The sequence below is a fragment of the Platichthys flesus genome, chromosome 3 (genome assembly GCF_949316205.1).
Source record: "Platichthys flesus chromosome 3, fPlaFle2.1, whole genome shotgun sequence".
Taxonomy (NCBI): domain Eukaryota; kingdom Metazoa; phylum Chordata; class Actinopteri; order Pleuronectiformes; family Pleuronectidae; genus Platichthys; species Platichthys flesus.
This window is the reverse complement of record NC_084947.1, coordinates 19912806-19933055: the sequence shown is the minus strand read 5'-3', so window position 1 is coordinate 19933055 and position 20250 is coordinate 19912806. Positions and strand designations below refer to the sequence as shown.

At 41.7% G+C, this 20250-nt stretch overlaps 1 protein-coding gene across 2 annotated transcripts; it reads left to right on the top strand.

Annotated features, from left to right (window-relative positions):
- Positions 1-9245: 9245 nt before the first annotated feature.
- On the top strand, positions 9246-18140 carry rflna (refilin A). Of its 2 annotated transcripts, none has more exons than XM_062383891.1 (4): positions 9246-9494; positions 9625-9977; positions 14440-14549; positions 14674-18140. In XM_062383891.1, the coding sequence occupies exons 2-4, from the start codon at positions 9759-9761 to the stop codon at positions 15005-15007; spliced, it is 663 nt and encodes a 220-aa protein (XP_062239875.1). In that variant the 5' UTR covers positions 9246-9494; positions 9625-9758; the 3' UTR covers positions 15008-18140. The 2 variants fall into 2 exon arrangements, with proteins under 2 accessions (XP_062239875.1, XP_062239865.1); XM_062383881.1 differs by having other exon boundaries at positions 9247-9494; positions 9622-9977.
- Positions 18141-20250: the final 2110 nt, after the last annotated feature.

Sequence of the window (20250 nt, the reverse complement as noted above, 5' to 3'; positions counted from 1 at the left end):
TCATGAGAGACTGAAAAGTGGAAAGACAACAACAACCAGATTCCAGGATGAAGCTTATCCCAAAGCTGCACCTCCTTAACGCTCTAAATCCTGCACTACTGGCCACTTTTGAACAAAGGGCTTTAAAGCAAGTCTTTTTATTACTATGCGCTTGTGTAATTTATCTAGTGCTGATTATTGTCCTGCAGGTGCCAGTGTCTTATCCATAAATTGTTTAGATTGAGGTTGAATGTATTTTGAATGTGTGCTTTATTTATTTGAACATTGGTTTATGATGTAGGATTTAAGTTTTGCTCTGTTTTTCATACTCTATGATGTGCTTTGAGTATTGTGTATTTTCACTGATATGGTAATGAGTATAAAGTATAAAGCTAAAAAGTTAGGCTGCATAAATCATAATGACATTGTAGCTATTGTTCATATTTTGTTTTTAAATAAACCAATGGTATTGTAGTATCTACCATAAACCCAGCTGCTTCCTGTTGTTCTCTCAGTAACTATCAGCTTCCTTTTCCAGCTCCATGTTCCTGCAGACAGGCTGATTTGGTCTGTAGGAGACTCCAGTCGTCTTGTCTCTGAATTCATTTGGTCTTAATTTATTCACACTAACGTGCTGCACACAGCACCATCAACAAAACTCTCATAAATTTTGTTGATGAATGAATCATAAAACTCAGTGGTTATATTTAAATTTGACCTAAAAGTGATTTAGTTTTAAATGCAGAGAGCACAGGGAATAATTTACTATCGTCGTCTTATGTATGATATATTGTCTTTGTTGTCTCTTTGGCAGGACGGAAAGAGAACCTCCCTCCCAACACGAATGGCTTCATGAACGTCTCACCCAGGATGCTCAACAAGTTGGAAACACATGTAAGGAGGCGCGCAGCAGAAAGACACACATGGAGAGAAGTTTGTGTCCCTGGAGAGCAGCCAAGTCAGGATGTGGTTTGTCACCAAACTGTCCTGCACAGCAGATCCTCTGACCTCTGGAGAGGAGGCGGCTCATGAAAAACTCTTCTCCTGAATTCACTACAGCCTCCTGTTCACATGAGACCTACTTGGACTCCTGTGTACAGTTCAGTCTTCATATAAGAGGACAGAGAGAAGCACTGAGAGTGATCACACATCCACAACGTGAAGAATTTGGTCAGAATCACTATAAATACATAAATCATACAGCTCAAGTTTTTGGGGGGGAACAATGAGTGACTAAAAATGTAAGGTTGGTAGGTAGAAAAATTATATTATATTTTATAACATTATATTTTAGACAAAGATACAATGAAAAATAAGACGCATTATATGTTTAATATTCATAATAGCTATGCATACCATATATTTAAGCAGAGATTTGAAAGGCACATAAGATCTGATCCCAATAGGTGAACTATTTGGGTCTCTAACAGCAAAACATGGTCACTCTTTAAGGTCTGGGAATGACCAATCATCTCTAACATTTTTATTCATTAGATGTAAATTCATGAAACATATATATTTTTACCAGCATCATACTGAGACCAAAATGTACCTGAACTCAAGGTTAGAGTACTCATGTCAGTGCTTTTTCGTTTGTTCCTCTCACTGGTTTGAAGGCTCAGTTAAGAAAGTCTCCCCAATCACCAACAATTTACTTTCAACCTTTAAATGAAAATCTGATGTTAGCTGCTGGGTGTGGTCCTTTAAATCCTCTTAAACTTTCAATCTTTCTCCTGAAATCATAAATGTTTAATTTTAGAGAAACCCTCAAGGTTAAAAGCATGTGAATGTGTTAATTAACATAGAAAAAAATTCCTTAAAACCAATTAAAATAGCTTGAAGCCAGTGTATGAATACTATAAAACAGGTTATTGATGAAATTGCACCACTATTCTATTCACATTAACTTTTGAATAAGTGTTTGTTTTGTGCAATTAAAGAGAAAAGTATTAATTATTAGTTATTATAGCGTAATCACATTAAGTCTTTTTAAATAAAAATCCATTATATTGGCTTAAGCACAAGCATGCAAACATAAAGTTAAGCTTATGGCTTTAGACACACATACACACATACACACATGCGCACTCACTGAAGCTTGGGGGAATTCCTTCAATAACACTCAGGCCATAGCAGACATGGGTGGTCCTTGCTTGTCATTATATCCCTGCAGGCTAGAAGGCAAACACAGAGTACCATGGGAAACACAACCTGCCTTGATGGCAGAGCACTAGTGGTGCTGTCAATCTGGCAGAGAGTCGTACGGGCTGAGCACAAATCCCTCGGACCTGCAGGTTTGGTGCATCAACCAGCCAGAGATTAAACTATTTCTCGGTCAGAGGCAACTCAACAGCAAGGAGGCTCTCTGGTGAAAACATATTGTGGAGAATAAATACCTCCGTCACTGCAGAGGAAGTCACCGCTTGTTTGTACTTCCCACAACCTGGACTCAATCGCTTTGGTCTGATCGCAGGTTGATAAATATTGTGTTACTGCGGTGAGCTGCTGCGGCGTCCTCATCAGTCTCAGATTGCTGCATTTGATTGGGTGTCTTGCACTACCTATGCACGGTTCACTGTCAGATCCAAACCACAGGCCTGAGCAAACACACTGAGCAAACAGGCAGGGCTGTTTTCAGGACCAGAGAGTGGAGCTTGTTTATGCTCCTTAAGCACAGAGGACGGGGCAGAGGGCAGGGCCTTTTCTCTCTTAGTGTGGAGACCAACGTGTCTGAATGGAGATGAATGGGACAAGAAACATAAACAGCTCTTATCTGTCCGTCCTCTGCCCCTGCACTGACGTGTTCTCGCCTTCCTCCGTCCGCTCACATGTCAGTGTTTGCTCCCCTGCAGAGCCTGGCTCTCCCTGTGACCACTGTGGACCTTGTTCCGTCAATATATAACACAAAGAATCGATGCTCGGACACAAAGCACAGATTGTATGTGTGTCCACGTTTCATTTGGCTCTAGGGGAACACTGTTGACAGTCCTGCTTCCTGGTATTTACCTGACACATCTGTGATACATTTGCAGCTGAACAAAATATCGAAACCAGCAGCTTATTGACTGTCCACGCACACAGTCGATTCTTTCAATAAAAATGTCACGTGTTCAAATTATCTCCACATATTTACCCTTGCTGGATATTGATCCTGTATGTATAGATAAAGACCCATGTGCTAATTCTGCATCAGCAAGCACGGCAGGAAATACAGTCAGTCACATATCTGACTGTTACACATTGAACAGAAAGCCATTCAGGTGTTTACCTATTGACTGTTAACACAAAGCTGTGAGGAAGGGAAAATGTCAGAGGAAGCGGCGTGCAGGTGAATCACTGATTACAGCTGAGGCTGGATGAGCTGCTAGCATGCGAGGCCAACAGCTGTGGAGCCGGAGGGAAGTCTCAGTGAGGAGGTCACAGAGTGTACCGAGTCGAGTGCAGCGAGCAACACCACTGATCAGCTCAGGACAGTGATTTGTGTCTGTTGAAATTGTAGAGGAACACGTGAACAACAGCCCCCCCCCCCTCCTCCCAGATGCTGGTGCTTATTTACATGCAGCAGAACAGCCAATAAAAATTCCTGATAGAAGATGTAAACTGGTACAGGCTAAACTAAACACAGTGACAACTGTTTACAAAGGGTACGCAAGTTTTCAAATAGCAGAGCTGAAGATTTAAGGAGAAGTAGGTTTGACTGGTTTCTTTTATTGCTTACCAGCTATACTGGTTTTATTCCAACCGGTGTGAATAGGATGTTTAGCTCATGTCCATTTAAAAAAAACAAAAACAAATCGCCTTATTTCCCAGAAATAAATATCTAGAGAACAACAAACATCAAATTATTTTTTCTAATTACTTTATCATAGTGCCTTTCATAGTGTTTTGAGTTATTGTTACTATCAAACAGACAGATGTTAAAATATGACCCCTATTCGGTTTTCTATGAACGTTTAAGCTTTAATTATTGCAAGATCCATGATTCTTCATTCACTGTCAAACCTAAGACAGTATATAAAGATGTCCGACAAGGCTCCACCTCCTCCTCCCACTATCCAGAGCTGGAATATCCTTGATGCAAACGCTGCCATCTTACATATATGGAGAATTACAATCTGCTCATCAGTCATCGGGGGGATGTAGCCACAGTAGCGAGGTCTCGTTGAAACACATGCTCAACCAGTCTTTAGTCAGTCTCAGCACTTAATCATGACATTTCACCTTGTTTTTATAGAATCAAATAACAAACTAAAGCCAAACTTGCTTGAATAATGAACACTTAACACCAGTTTGAGTTGTACTACTTTAAATGACAGAAAGCATCTTTAAGAGATATTTATTTGATGCGTACTTTGACCTTTTAGTTTGGTTTATGTCCACATCAATTAACATGGAGGGGACAGGTTAATGACCTTTACATCAGCCAGCCTCCTGTTGGTGACTCAGATGCTTTGGCTTCACATATAGTGTCTGAAGGTTGAGAAGTGGACAGTTCATCTTTCTTTTTTTGTTCCTCCGCAGGTCACGTCTGAAAACATCTTTAGTTAGGTGTTAAAATGTTACATTACATCTTATAATTAGTTATAAAAACAAAGCCAAGGTTGATGGGAGTGTAATTTATGTTGCGAATATGTAGGTCAAATAAAGACAATTCTCCTGGTTAGTTAGCTGGTGTTGCCAAGTACTTTCCGCTCATGTGGTTCTTTGTAACTTGAACTTCTTCCTTCTAGTTTTCCCATATGTGTGCCAGAGAATACTTCCTGGTTTCCTGATTGCTCACCAGGTGGACATTTTTGAAACGGAATGCTCCAGATCACTTCTCCAAATTTTTACACGCCACTTAAAGCAACTTTGGGCTCGATCCCAAGTGAGGAGGTAAAAATTTAAAATAGATACGTTATCCCGGTGAGCCTGTTCAGAGGCAGCCATTAAGAACTGCTTTTCAGAGTCTGCTGATGTGACTGGTGGCAGCGTTGGGCCATCTATGTCTATAGAGAGAGAGAGATTAGAGAGGAATGGGGGAGAAGAGGCTGGGTGGTGATAGAGAGGGAGCAGCAGGGTGAGAACTGTCTTCTTTATCCTGGCAGGGCTCTGTACACATTAAAACCAGATGCACCCAGGCTCCAGAGCAATGAGGTGCGTTACGGATTGAACTTTGAATTCTGGATGGCATATTTAGAATCTGCCAGGCTCATCCATCATCCAGTCTAAGCATATTCATGACTCCTTTTCCAGCAGGCCAGAGGGAAACAGAGCAGGGGTGTGTGGGTCATGTGAGTCCACCGAACAAGTGGCCAGTGTTTATATGAAGAGCAAACTGGAGAATGGTCACCTATCTGCGAGAGGGAGAAGATTCATGGCTGCGAGTCTGAGGAAGAGCGTTGTGTGTGTGAAACCACAGTGACGTGCCCATCAGCTTAAAACAATCTCCTTGCCTGCACCGGCCTCTCTGTGGTTTGTTTACACTGAGAGCTCCTCCAGACTGCGCGTGCACATAGCTACGTGCACATCCCACTGCACAACCCGGGAATATGTGTGTACCCCAAACTGCAGAGGCAAACTTGAAAACTCGGCCATGGTGGCAAGTTAGTCTATTTCTGTTTGTCTGTCTGTCTATTCGTCTGTCTGTCCCTCAGTCTGTCTGCCTGTTTGTCTGTCTGTCTGTCTCTCAGTCTGTCTGCCTGTTTGTCTGTCTTTCTGTATCTCAGTTTGCCTGTCTGTTTGTCCGTCTGTCTGTCTCTCAGTCTGTTTGTCCGACTGTCTCTCAGTCTGTCCGTCTGTTTATCTGTCTGTCTGCCTGTTTGTCCGTCTGTCTGTCTCTCAGTCTGTCTGCCTGCCGCTCTTTGGGCAAACACACACACACACCTGTATTAGCCCCCATATTTTCCAGACCCAGTTCACACAGCTGGCTTGGCAACATTATGCGAATGTGGTGAGACTGAGCCAGAGAGTTCTGCAGATCAAGAATGTGTGTAAGCGTGTGTATGTGTGTGTGTGTGTGTGTGTTTGTATGTGTGTGTGTGTGTGTGTGTGTGTGTGTGTGTTTGTGTCTCACTGTCTGCATGTGTGAGTGGATTTTTGAATCTGTGCATACAAACATGTTTATATCCTCATGTTTTTCACCGCGTGTGTGTGTGTGTGTGTGTGTGTTGATGTTGCAGGATGTGAGTGATTGCCCTGTGAGGGGGACGGATGATGGAGCACTAAAAGATGAATCATCAGCAGACGGCTTGGCTGTCCTCTCGCTCTGGGTCTCTCTCAAAGCCTCCTGGGATCTCTGAGCTCTCAGGAGTCCTGATTGCAGAACTCCTCAATCAACTCCCACATAACGGGGCGGCCGCTTGGCCAAACGGTGAAGGTGTCTGTTCCATATGTCCGAGATGCAACCATTCATAATGGAACGGTTAGGGTTGGTATACAGAGTCAACAGAACTTCACTGAATGGACGAGAAGCATAAAACAGGTATGCAGCTGGTCGTCGCGAAAAGTTAATGATCCTAGTATTTCAAAAGAATAATTCATCTCCCTGAAGTTGATGGATGGAGCAAATGGAGAAAACATTAATGTAAAGCTGGTTTGACATAGGATTTTTCTTTTTTCAATTGTTTGTGTTTTTCTCAGAATCGCTTTATTACTAAGACTGCAATGACATTTATACACATTTAATGCCATTTTCCAATTATCCTTTTTTGAGCGGGCAATGTGATTTGGTGCCACTTATGGAGGAACTATTGTTCAGCTAACCTCCTGTGCAGTTACTCAGATATTTTATAGGTTAAATGAAGAGTTAACAACCTGTAACTAAATGCATTGAACACTGTCTCTATTCCCCAAATAACAGCTTTTTCCAGTAAACCTCAAATGAATTGGGAGAGTGCTGACCTGAAGAAAAAGTGTGGCGATTTAAAGTCATTTTTCTTAAAACTGTTGGTCCGTATAGTAAACAATGAGTGGTTCATGATAAGATAGCAGCAGACATGATCAAAATAAAAAAAGCTGCGTTTGTGATTGGATGTGTCCATCAAAAGTTGAGCAACTCCTTCAATGGGCGCTCACATCCACTAACACACTCATCATCTGCGTCCCAGTATCTTGTGGCTAATCTGTACCAGATCTCCACTCTAATCCCTTGAATGCCTGAGGATCAACATGATGGGCTCTTTAAGATGAACATGATGACACAAACACACACCTGATGCGGAGAACGCCAGTAAAACTTCCAGCGCCGCGCCACAGATTCCTGCTGCGGCTTACAAACAATAACACAGAGGAGGGAAAGCAATTCTCCACAAACAAGATTACAGCTGCACAAGCTTAACAGGCATTCCATTAAGTACATCCTCCAGACAACAAAGGCAAACACAGAGTTATCTTTGTTTTTATGAGAACTAAAAAAAACTGAAAGACATCTTGTATGATTTCCTGGCAATCTGTGGCAATCACCATGGAGAGCTGGTGGACCATCAAAGATACAATCAACCACTAGAGACACACAGTCAGCTCTGTGCCGCTCCGCACTGGCTCTTATTTATGCTCTGATTTGTTTTTTTTGGCAGAGTTGATGTTGGTGAGACTAACTGTATGAACAGAGAGCACCGACATTGTGTGGAGAGAACCATCTCACAACGATTCAATTCTTTCTCCTCAGCCTGCTGTCTGCTCAGCTCGGCTTTATCTGCTCCCTCCCTCTTTCTGTGTGTGTGTGTGTGTGTGTGCTTGTGTGTGTCTGTGCAGCATGTACTCATTTAGTAACTGGTGGATGCACAGCGTTCCCACCCGTCTCCACTGTCTCCACCCTGTCCTGAAATACACTGGGCAGGATGGCCAGACACACATACATACACACATACACTCAGGCCTTATGAAAAATAACTGAACGGATCCTTTATTAATCCTTTCAGGAGCTAAATATTTTCTCAACTAAAACAAACATTTCCGTGGCGGCAGCTGACTGATGACTTCCTGAATCAAACAAGGCCTGAAATCTGGGGGCGTTCCCTCTCAACAGGATTAATGGTAAACTGTTGGATTGGATTGGACAGTTATTGGTTTATGTGGTTATCCTGCTCATTTGAATGGATTTAGTGTCATGAAATGTTAACATAAATAATTCAGATGTTAATGAACATAGAACTCTCATTCAGCGCTATATGCAGATGATCTTGTTTTATATAACTGCAAAGCTTTTCAGTCAGACACACGTCATAAACAGTCTGTCTGCAGCGTTTCGCCGTCTCAACTCACTCAACTCCAGCCTGTGTTGAATGCAGTCAAAACTAAACTGGTCCTGTTTTTAGATGGCAGGAGGGAGTCCACGTTGCAGACTCAGGGGAAGACAAGTTGATATTTAATATGATGACAGTGTCTTTTTTTAGGTGACAGGTTGAAAACCTTTTTGGAAGACTGAGTTAAGTTAAGTTTATTTGAGGCTTTTCTTTCTTAGAACCCAGAATAAGATGGTTCCAGTCACCTCGATTAATGTTACATAAATGCATCAGGACAATGTCTCTGCCTATATTCTGCAGAATTGAACTACTTGTTTAGTTCACCTTGGGCTTCATTTGGATTTGAACTGTGTTTACTATTGTTATAAGTTTTCGTATTGTCGCGGGCCTTACCTGGCAAAATGACATATTTACAGTTTCCACATTTTAAGTTCTAACTTCTTATTATATGTGGTATTATCAATTGTAAATGATAATTGTCAACTTAATAATATTGAGTTAATATATCATAGACAAGATTTTGAACTGTGATGATCAAACCATTATTACGTATTCATAAATTCAGTGATTACCAACTGTTATTTATCAAGAAATGTGTAATCAATAACAGATTGCTCTCTTACTTAACAGACATAATTATGAAACGTTTGTATTGAATGATTACCAACTGAATCATTAGTGGCTAAGTGATATATTTTCACTATGGACGGTTATATAAAAGTAATCAATGAGTTATTATGATCATAGCCATTACTATATGTGGAGCTTAACTATAAGCAGAAGTGGATAAGTTGCTGAAGGACATTTGAACGGAGCTTCTGACCATAAACACCCTCAATAAAACTTTGCTGTGCAGCAGGAGGAGAGGACGACGTGTTCTCCCCTGTCGGTTGTACATGGAAGTGATCCAGATCATGGGGGCTGGACTGGATCCAGGTGCAGAAAAAAAAACCCTGGCAGGAGCAGTAAGAGGGAGCACTGAGAGCACACACACACACACACACACACACACACACACACACACACACTAACACACAAACACACACATGTACAGTGCGCACACACTCTCACTCAGTCAGAGCAGAGCAGAGGAGCTCTCATCCAGATCCGTGCCAGGCGCATGGTCGACTTTTGGTTTCTGCGCGGATTCAATCACATTTTGTTTCATTTTTACTTCAGGAGTAGTTGAAACTTAAATTCGTGACAACTTTTAGGTGTTTTCAAAGTGGATTGGTCTCGCCTGTTGGATATATCCTTTGGAATTACAGTTGGATACTCCGCGAAGCACAGGTACAGTAAAGTTTGAGGAATCGTTAAGGCTGAGTTGATGTCACCCTGTGGGCTCTAGTCTACAGTCGGTGTCTGGATGATGGTTAAAAAACATTTCCTGATGTTTCCCTCTCTTCTCTGCTTTCAGAAGTCATCAGCAGCTCGACCCGGATTGTTACTTTCCGAAGCAGGAGCGCGCAGGGGCAGCCCGGAGCTCTCCAAGGGAAACACTCTATCCGTGCGTCTCTGCCTGGGCTCTGGCTTTTTAAGCGAGCCGTCCCAGATATGGTGGGGCACCTCCACCTACAAGCGATGGATGATAGCCTGAAAGGAAAAAACCGAGAGGGGCTGCTCGACAGCCCGGATTCGGGACTGCCCCCGAGCCCCAGTCCGCCCTTCTGCTCGCTGTCCCCGGGTCTGATCGAGTCGCGCTCCAGCAGCTGCACGACGCCCGAGGAGAGGCACCATGGATGTTATAGGAAGGAGAGCAGAGAGGGGAAACTGGTGAGAAACTCTTCACTTGTTTGCTTCATGGTTTGAAAGTGTGGTGAGGTCTGTTGTGTATCCAGAATGATTTTACTGACAGTGGCTTCAGTGACAAAGTCAATCAAAGGATGAAAAAAGGTTCAGTGACGCTGCTGTTTGAGACACTGACAATGTGAGACTGTTATAGTGTTTGGACAGAAACTGATTTCAACCAACATCTGGAAGCTCTCTCTCTCTCTCTCTCTCTCTCTCTCTCTCTCTCTGTCTCTCTCTGTCTCTCTCTCAAAGTCTGAAGATGCCACTGGTCCCTCAATAGTCCAATAAAACGTCTTCTTCTTTCCTGTTTTTTCAATCTGGTGCATCAGCTGGAGCCTCTAAATACAGTGTGTCATGGGGGTCAGTGGGTTGATCAGGCCCAGCTGCAGGTCTCCAAACATGGGGTCAAGGGACTCCCAGGACTGAATTCCAGGGGTTCAAAATGACAAAGGAAAGTAATATAGCACTTTTTATTTCAGTCAGTAGCAGGAATGTGAGTGGAGGTGTGTAAGACTGGGATCGGGTTTCTTTCTCCTCACCTACAGGGTGGAAACACATGTTTAGCATGTTATCAGATGGCGCTCCCCAGGCAGTTTTATTACTCTGTCAATGGAGGACTCAGATTAAGAAGTTTGGATTATGCTTCTTCTTCTTGGTTATAATCAGTGGGGAACTTCTAGATGATAAGTCTGACTCTTAGCTCAACAAACCTTGGAATAAGCCAGCATGAGCAGGTCTGAGTGATCTGTGAAACCTTATTTTTGCTTGTGACCCTCGAAAAAAATAGAATCACTATAAAAACCATACTTTTAAGAAAACTCAGATTTGTGAGTAACAACATGTTTCATTTCCTCGTCAATCCTCTTCTGACCCCACTCATTGATCGGCAAACCCCCGGGGTTATATATGGGACCTGCAGCATTTGTATTTCATAATTAGATAGAATGCAGCACAGCTATGAGCCAAAAAAAAAAAAAAAATAGCTTAAAGCTAAAAATACATCAACATCTGGGGGCCAGTATCTTGCTTGATTTATTAAAGTTCAGTTCTCCATGTGTGTGGAGAGAAAACGGATCCTATTCACTTGATTCTGTTTATGTAGTCTCAGTATTTGTCAGTGATGATGACACGTCCCTCGTGTTAATGATAATTCTCTTACAGTATCTGTCAGCCCAAACCAGTTACTGCTCAGATCTCACTGGAAACCAGCACAACCAGTCAACATTTTTACTTCTTGTTTTGTTTCTGATAAAGTTTAAATGGTTCTCTGCTTCACACATAATTCACTTTTCTGGGGAGAAAAGTTCAAATAGTCAGTGCACCCGAGTCAATATTAGTATCAGTATTGCTTGTTAACTTAAAGATTAAACCATAATACAATTCTTTGGAACAACATATTTATGCTTATTGATGCATTTTCTATGGACAAATGCAATGTGACTTGTGTGTCACATATGTCAAAAGGGTTTCTATTGAAAATCATTTCCAGGTCACTCCCAGTTTCAAACAGTCATGAGAACATGTCTGCGCAGGTCGGGGTGGCTTTCAAAGTGTCTGAAGCAAGCCTAAGAAATGCGGCGCTCCATCAGGGGAGTCGCACGACATCGGTTTGCAGGAGCCTGAAACTCGTGAAAAGAGGCAGCGAGGTCCTCTAATCCTCTGGAGGCTCAGATTAGAAGGACTCCACTGCTTTGCGGTTTCCCTTTTTAAAGATCAGTCCGGAGACAAGCTGCTCCTGCTTGCGTTTCTAGTCCTGTCTGTCCTGGCTTGTGGGCTTGAAAAGAAAAATCAAACCTTTGCATCAGGAAAGAAATGTTTTTTTTTTTCAAGATATCAGGAACAGGTCTGGCAGCAGGAGCAGGGGAAGCATGTGTGCTCAGGTTGTTCTCTTTCCAAATCTATTTTAGTGTTGTTTTTGTGTCCCACCTAAGAACAATCCCCAAGTCCTATTTTGAGTTGCAGGGGCTTGTTAGGGCGGCTGGCTGCTGTTGCATAAGTGTTTGTTGACCTGTCAAACTAAACGTGGATAAACACTGAGATGGACGGTTCGGAAACTTGGTTCAAAGTTTAAAAGATGCACGATAATCAATCTTGTACACACGTTTCACTGCGTTAATAGATTTACAATCGGGGCTATAGATGCATGAAAACTGTGAGTGTGTAATCTTGAACATTTCAGAGCTGGATAAGTCCACATCCAGTCCAATGAGGTGGCTCAAATGTCAGTGGATTATCCAGGAGGACAAACAGGAGACGGATCTCATGACTTTCTTCTAAATCTGCCTCCCTGTGTGATACTGATGCTCTCACATTAATACCCCCGCAGACGCACAATGTAAAGTCGGGGGCCTGACGGCTCCAGCAGCCAGCGGTCGCAGTGTTTGAGTTGGCGTTTCTCTCAGCAACTCTGTATTGTGCATTGTATGTTGTGTGGGTTGCTCAGCTGCAGGCTATTTTCCCTGGGCAGAAACGTGCCTCCAGGGGGGTTTGTGCTGTGTGAGCGTACTGGGGTATCCAGCGCCTGAAGGTGACCCCCGCTCCATTTGCGAGTGTTTGCTTTGCAGAAGTGGCCAGAACTCACTGTGGAGAAATAGCTGGGATGCTCTCAATGCTGGAGCAGCAGAGGACAATCACATTCTCCTGCAGTATATTCAGGTCATGAGGAACCAGCGGCAGGAAATGACCCTTTTTTTTTTTTTTCAACCTCGCGTGGCAAAACCAGTAGCGGTGCGAGGCGCAGTCAGAGCGCGTGGGGATGACTGTCGGCTGTAGGTAAGACGAGCTTCACACAGCGCTCGGCTGTGCCCTTGGCCTGCTGTAGCTCGTCCCCTGTAGTGCAATGTGCTCTTAACAGCGGCCAGCTCACAGCATGTGACAGTCTCTCGTGTGTAATGTGAGAGTTGTGGTCGAGGTGTCACTTGCTTCAGACGGACAGTGCTTGAGAAAGAGAACGTCCAGTCACATCCTGGCCTCCCAGTGAAACACAGGATCTGTGTCTCTGATTGGTGCAGCTCCTTATAGCTGTGGAGGGGACGGTCTGAGAGGTCAAGGGTCAACACACTGTTCATACAGTTAGTTTGAATACAGTGAACATACTTGGTGTCATCACTAGCTTATATGGCATGATGAGGTTAACTTTATCCATCCTCCGCTGCTTAGAACAGACATCATGAATTATCAATATGAATATTAAAGTGTAAATTTCATATGATTCCCATGATAAATTAAATAAAAGTTTGCAACAGTTCAATTTTGATGAATTTTTTTTACATTTAGATCATACTTTAGTAATTCATGTGTTTGTTTACGATATATTGTAAGGTGTCTAGAAAGGCTGCTAAAAAAAATGTCTCCTCGTTATTATAGTGGTGAGTCTCTGTGCCTGTCATCTATCTATGTATCTATCTATGTATGTATCTATCTATCTATCTATCTATCTATCTATCTATCCATCTATCTATCTATCTATCTTAATTTTTTATTGTTATATTGAGAAAATAATCTGCAGATTAACTGAAAAAAGTTATTATTTGTAGCACTAGTAATGAAATTTGAAAAGTAAGTTGTGTTTCCAAAAGTATTTTATGGATACAAAAATCCTCAAACTGTGTGTGTGTGTGTGTGTGTGTGTCTATGTGTAGGTGTGTGTGGATAAGGTTAAGGTTTTGGTTAGGCTGTCCACAGTTAATGGAAGTCATTGCAGTTGAAAGGCTCTGCTGGCTTTAAGAGAGGGGATAATGAGAACGGACACGATCTGATGAGCTACAGAGCCATCACACATGAAACTTCATAAAAATCTTAATTCCCAAGAACCAGGAAGAAATATGACTGAGGCATCATATGTGATTAGAGGCGGTTCTTCTTTGGTAAACGTCCCCATAAGACCCCAATATGACTTAGTTATGATTTTCAAACAGCATTGTTTCCACGAAGCCTGACTGCCAGCTGCTCTGTTCTTAGTGAATTTCCCATTTCATTAACTTCTGTAGGCTCCCACATATGTGAGCCTATTTTCAGTCCACACATGCACGCACATACACACACACACACACACACACACACACACACTCAGCATTGTGTTTGTGGGTCACACGTCTGTAGTCAGCCTGAACTGCAGTGACAGCTTGTGAGAAAGTGACTTACCACCTAAACTTCATTTGGCTAGAGCCACACTGTGTAATTCCATTTCAAATGGAGTGCTGCCCTGACTGCTGTGGTTCTCGTCTAAGTGTTGTTGTAGTTGTGCGATGGACAAGTTGAGTTCTCCTGCGGGTTGGAGCATCGAGGAGTGTTTTTAATTTGGGCCGCTGGCTCTGCTCAAACCCCCAACCCTGCTGCGATTTCCTTTACTGGAATTCCTTGAATGGACACGTTGGCAGGCTGGTTGCTCACAGTCCCTGGATGTTTTAGTGAGGTTTTGACTCTTGTGTGTCTTTTTACACAGCTGCCCTACCTGCTGCTGAACTCCACAGGAACAGACCCCAAGACTCGCATGTACCCCGTGTTCTTCGGGGAAAGCATCGAGGTCAACCCCAAACCAGAGCAGGAAATCAAGTAAGCGGACACATACAGACACAACAGTGGCTACAATCTGGTGTTTAACATTGTCTTTTCAACACCGCCACCTAGTGATCAGTTTTTAGATGTGTGCTTAAACTGTTGATCATCTCTCCTCCAGGTGCATCTCTGAGGTCAAGTATGACTCCGACAAGCATTACCGGGACCAGGTGTACTGCACCCCCGTTCCCACGGCCACCTCCTTCAGCGAGACAGTGGTCGCGGTGCAGAACTGCACATGGAGGAGCTACAAGTCCCAGGTGTACCTGGAGCCGCGGCAGAGGCCCATCAGCTACCAGAGTACCACCATCATCTACCCCAAACACGCCAAGAACACTTATCGCACCACGCTCAACTACAACGCCACGGGTTCCCGCCGCTGGTTTGTCTCCACGGTGCAGCTGGAGTCGAGCGAGGATACTAGTCCCTGTATCATCTACACCGAGGACCTGTAGAGCTCAGCCCGCACAGGGGGATGGCTACCTGGCAACCATCTTGTTTTTTCTCAGAGGATGAGGATCGAGGGAGGTCCCATTTGGAAAAAGGAAATACTTCAAGTGTTGTCTGGAGGCCCTACAAACCCTGGTCTGTTCATCTTCACGTGCCATGGAGGAAACTCTGGGAACCTTCAGTGACATTTCACCTGAGTGTCTTTAGACTTTCTACTAAGGCCGTCTTTAGAAAGGGACTCCTGGCAGTTTAAAGCTGCACTTGAATGGTTAATGTCTTATTTAATACAAGAGCTGACAAATTGGTGGCTTTCCGGTTTTAAATGATCAGATTGCAGACGTCTGTATATGTAGAGAAAAGTCGAGATGACACGAGTTGTGGGAGTTCGCGCAAACTCCGGTCACACCAATGCAGAGCTTGCTAATATGGCTTTATTGCACTTGTTTTCTATATATCACAGTCCTCTCAGTGGACGTGGAATCGCAGGGGGAGGATTTCAGGTCTGCGTTTGAAAAATTGGACCAAAGACTGTTTATCTCTGCAATGAGTCCCCACTATGAGACAGCTACACAGTTTTAACCACACATTTAAGCAACAGCTTGTTTGGTTTGGTCAAGCAAGAAATATCTGCACACTGCAGGTGTTATTCAGGATTATTCACACGAACCAGAGGGATGTGTATAGAGTGGAGACTGGAGTCTAATCCTACAGAACGATCACAGCACAGTGTACCTGAGGCCTGGAGAGATTTATAAGAGATGTTTGAAGCCTCGAAAACCTGGTTTCACGTCTGAGAATTTGATAAATATTGAACCGTGTTGGAGCACTGGACTTTTGGTCTTAACTTAATTTGAATACTTTGGTTAAAGCAATATCACAGTTAAGTTGTTTTTTTCAGTAAACTGGTTCTTGTGTGGTCTCAAGGGGGTGCTGGAGAGCTGGAGAGTTGGAGTGCCACAATCAAGGTTAACATTTATGGGAAATATATCCTCATGATAACAGTTTTATTTATTAAGAGTTTAATTACAAAAACTCAACTGATCTGCTTCGTGATTGCAGGACCACATCATCTGTATTTTCAGAATTATTGATAATACTGAACAAATATGGCCTCTGATAATGGTGGCAAATGGGAATTAGTTCATGACTTTGTCTTTTCAATCCATGTAACAGTTTGTTTGATATGATAACTTGTTCTGGTTTCACTCAGACAATGATGAGGAAAAACATGCGAGAATCAGAGGGAAGTGACACTTCTCTGTCCAGCTCTGGTTACAGAACTAAAATGGCGCTGATTACTTCTCCATTACAACTTCTCCGGAAGTTTCATGCTACAAACAATCGACAAGTCACTGTTTCACTTCTCAATGAAAGGCCGACATTGTTCTGGATTGCACCAGCTCTTCATAAATGTGTCACGTAGTTTGTGGATAAAGTAGCTGCTCATTAACTCAGCTACTTCCATCGCTGTCGCATCCCAACTCGCCGAAGTGTCAAACGCTAAGCGTCAGAGGAGCAAACAATGAATTGATTCATAACTACTTTGTGAATGTAGTTGATATGAGTTATTAACTTGACAATAATGGACAATGCTAACATTTATTAGCCTGACACTTTTAGCATGTGTCATATGGGACATTTCAACCATTTTTATTTTTTGTTATACTACGAATGTGCCAAACAGTAGCTCTGTGAGTCGGTGCAGTCACTTACACGTGGCCCTTTAAATAATAACCAGTCTTTACTCTATTTGTTTGTTTAATGTGACCCCCTCTAAATACAGGCTGTGTCTGAAATTACAACTACGTAGTGGAGGATATAGTGAGCTCACCATTTTGTTGTGCTGTCCAAATGTTTAGTGACGGTTTTAATATAGTGCACATTGCACAGTTAGTGACCATCAATTGACCAAAGATTGTGTACAATTGATGATCACTAACTGAGCAGCATCTACCAACAGCCCGACCTGTCGTACAGATGTAAATAAGAGCGGCGCAGCTCATCACAAACTGAGACAAACAAGTTTATCTCTACTCTTAAAGATTGTCATTCATTTTTTTACCTTAAAGTTTAAACACTAACTGTAAAATAAACACTGTGGGATTGCGACAATGATTTGTCCTTTTTCTTCTTCTGATGAGCTCTCTAGAGTTTATTGTTCTCTAGAAGACCACATATAGCGAAATGAGTGGGAGATTCCAGGCCCAAGCCATGTGATATTTCAAGCTCCACTAAGTGAACTTGTAAATTTATGAATTGCTGGTGCAGCCGAGTGTTTCACTTTGTTTTTCAGATACCACCAAATTTTTATTGTGGGACGTTTGTGTTTTATATTGTTTCAAAAGCATGAATTTCCTCTGGTATCACCAACATGTAAAAAGTCGAGCAGTGATTAGTTTTCCCTGTTGAAGATGTAAAATAGATTTTTTTTATTAATGGAGCGTTTTCATGACTTCTTTATGTGTGTCTTATATATATATAAAAAAAAAATATATATATATATATTTAGATTATTGAACATGGCAAATATTGAGACTTGGGATTTTACCTCAAATTTTCTAAGAAGGTATCAGTTTTATGCAAATATGTATTCCCAATATTTCAACGGAGGTCATGAGCTTGAGATCTTGTTTCATTTCGTAGTTTGAAAAGCCCTCCAGGTGTGTGTAAAGTGGAAAGGACGTGAAGGCTGTGAATCTGAGGTGGTTCATCACATACTGGGTTCAAATGAGGGAACAGTAAGTATAGCAGAACAAAGAGCGAGACACCAGGAGATGAGATGAGGCCCTTGTTCTGGAAACGGCTCTTTGTGCAGAGCAGTAAAGCTGCTGCTGCTGAGATGATGGGGCGCTGCGCTACGTGTTGATGGTCTGTGAAATGTCAGAGAAAAACCTGAGACAGAGTTGGAGGGTGTCAAATCAAACACGATGGTGGTTTTGTGTGAGATACTTTTTGTGTTTCCTAACACTTGATTTTGTTACTGTAAAATATTCTCCTGTTGTATATGTGGCATTGAGGCACTTCATAATTCTCTTTATATTTTTGTACGTCGATAATTGTTCCTGGTTTGATCGAGGAAAATAATTTAAAAAGATGCATTATCCTAAATGAATAAAAAAGAAATTCCCAAAACACTAATTATGTTGTCCTGTATCTTAATCTTAATTTGAATCCAATGACAATGTATTTCCCTTCTTACCACAGGTTTAATTTGTGTCCCTCTAAAAACATATTTAATACGGTGCAGTTGTAAATAGTGTGAAGGTTTATTCATTAAGAATTTAAGAGCAAATACAGCATATATATTTTAAGAATGTTATGGTTTTGAAAGTTTTCAGGCCATCAAATTCGGGACAGTAATGACTTTAATTTGTCTTTAGACTCTTTGCTTCAGTCCATGTTATTTTAAACATTTTACTGTGTCTAAGATTTAATATCACTTTATTTGTCCCAAGGGAAATTTGTCTCGGACATTAAGGCTGTCACATAAAATTACAAACATTACATAGACGTAAAGTTTCCCCATGATCCGGTGCCTCTTTATTTTCCTCCAGTGCTTAATAAGACTGAGGTGAAACACTGACGTGGCCTGACATCAGTTTTACAGTTACCGAGTTCTCGTCTCAGGTGTTTTGGTTCCTGATGAAATCCTGGCCAAAATTGATATTTATCAAACAGCAGACTGGATGTTTGCTCATGATCCATCATTCTGAAAAAAATAAAAGCTTCAACGTGATATATTCTTTGAAAACTTCTCAGTGTGGAAAATGTAATTGCACGAGTGAATATTAACTCAGCGCTTTTCTCAGCAGTAAATCAGGGATATAAACCTGTTCTCAGTGAAGGAAGCAGGAAGAATCGATGAAAACTATTTCCCTCCAGTACAGAAAAACGTCCCTGTTACATAAATTACGTTTTATCTGATGCCCTCATTGAAAGGTTGCTTGCCCGAATTTGCTCTTCGTCCATCAGTGGAACCCACAGCAAGCACAGCTTCACCATTCAAATGCCTGATGTTAATCTTAAAGGTGCCCTGGGGATTTATTTGGCCACTAGTAGTGCTATAGAGCCATGTTGTATAATAGTAGATCCCAGTTTTGTTTATTCTCATACATTCACACGATTTTGATTGGAAGCAACACTGTGATTCCACACATTTCAGCTGAAGAGGAATTGTTACTCTCTCTCTTTTTTTGTTGTTGCAGTTAAGCATGTGTACAAATAGCGTGTTGAATAATTTCACATATCAATTAATAAAGAGTTTCATAACACAAAATTGGAGACACATACTCAAAATAAATAATAATAGTAAAATACAGTGCGAGCAAGACCATCAAAATAAAGATATGCAGTATAAACAACTAGCTTCAACGTTGTTCACCACATATATATATAAAAGTATGTAAAAGCAGTATGCCGTAATCCTGCAGCTAGTACAGTTTAGGCCAGGTCGGACTTTAATCAGGAGGTGTCCCAATATGTGAAAATGGTTCAAATATCAAATTAAATAAGAACTTATCCTTGATCCCCCTCAAAGTGAATTCTACCTTTCCCAATTTAAGATGAAACATAGCCTTCCTGATCGACCTAGTATGGGATGGAGGTTTTGGGTTCCTCCAATTAAAAAGTATTACATGTCGGGCCAATAGGGGGAACAAGGCAGCAAAGGTCACCACATTGTACACGTTTGGTGGCCAGTTAAACCAAATATAGCTAATAGAGAATGCAGGTCCATAGATGTTCTAAAAGTTTGGATTTGAAGATGCCAAGCAGAATGGATGTAGAGCAAGGGGTAAGTAAGGTAAGTACTAGTAAAAGTACTACAATAAATTTTCTACTTGAGTTTACATAAGTAATATCTTTTAAAAGTACTGGAAGTATACAAAGTTAATGTATTTGTAAAGTGTTACCATCTCCCCAATGCAGTCTGGGCGGTCAAATCTATTTCAGTTGTTTTGTTTTTCTTCACTAGTGATGCCGCTGCAGGAGGCGAGTCTAATGCTACCTGCCCGCTTTGATTGGATAAATGGACAAATTCCTCTCTCATTCCTGATTACTTTCAAAACTATACAAATTAACAAGGTGAACATGTCGCACAATGCAGTATAAAAATGTAGCGGTTTAGAAAATACAGATATTTGATATATATGTAGTGTATAAAAGTGAAAAGAAAATGAACTTTATTATAACAAAGCAGGTCAAAGATGTTCTCATTTTAAAAAGCTTATGTACTATTAGAACACTTTAT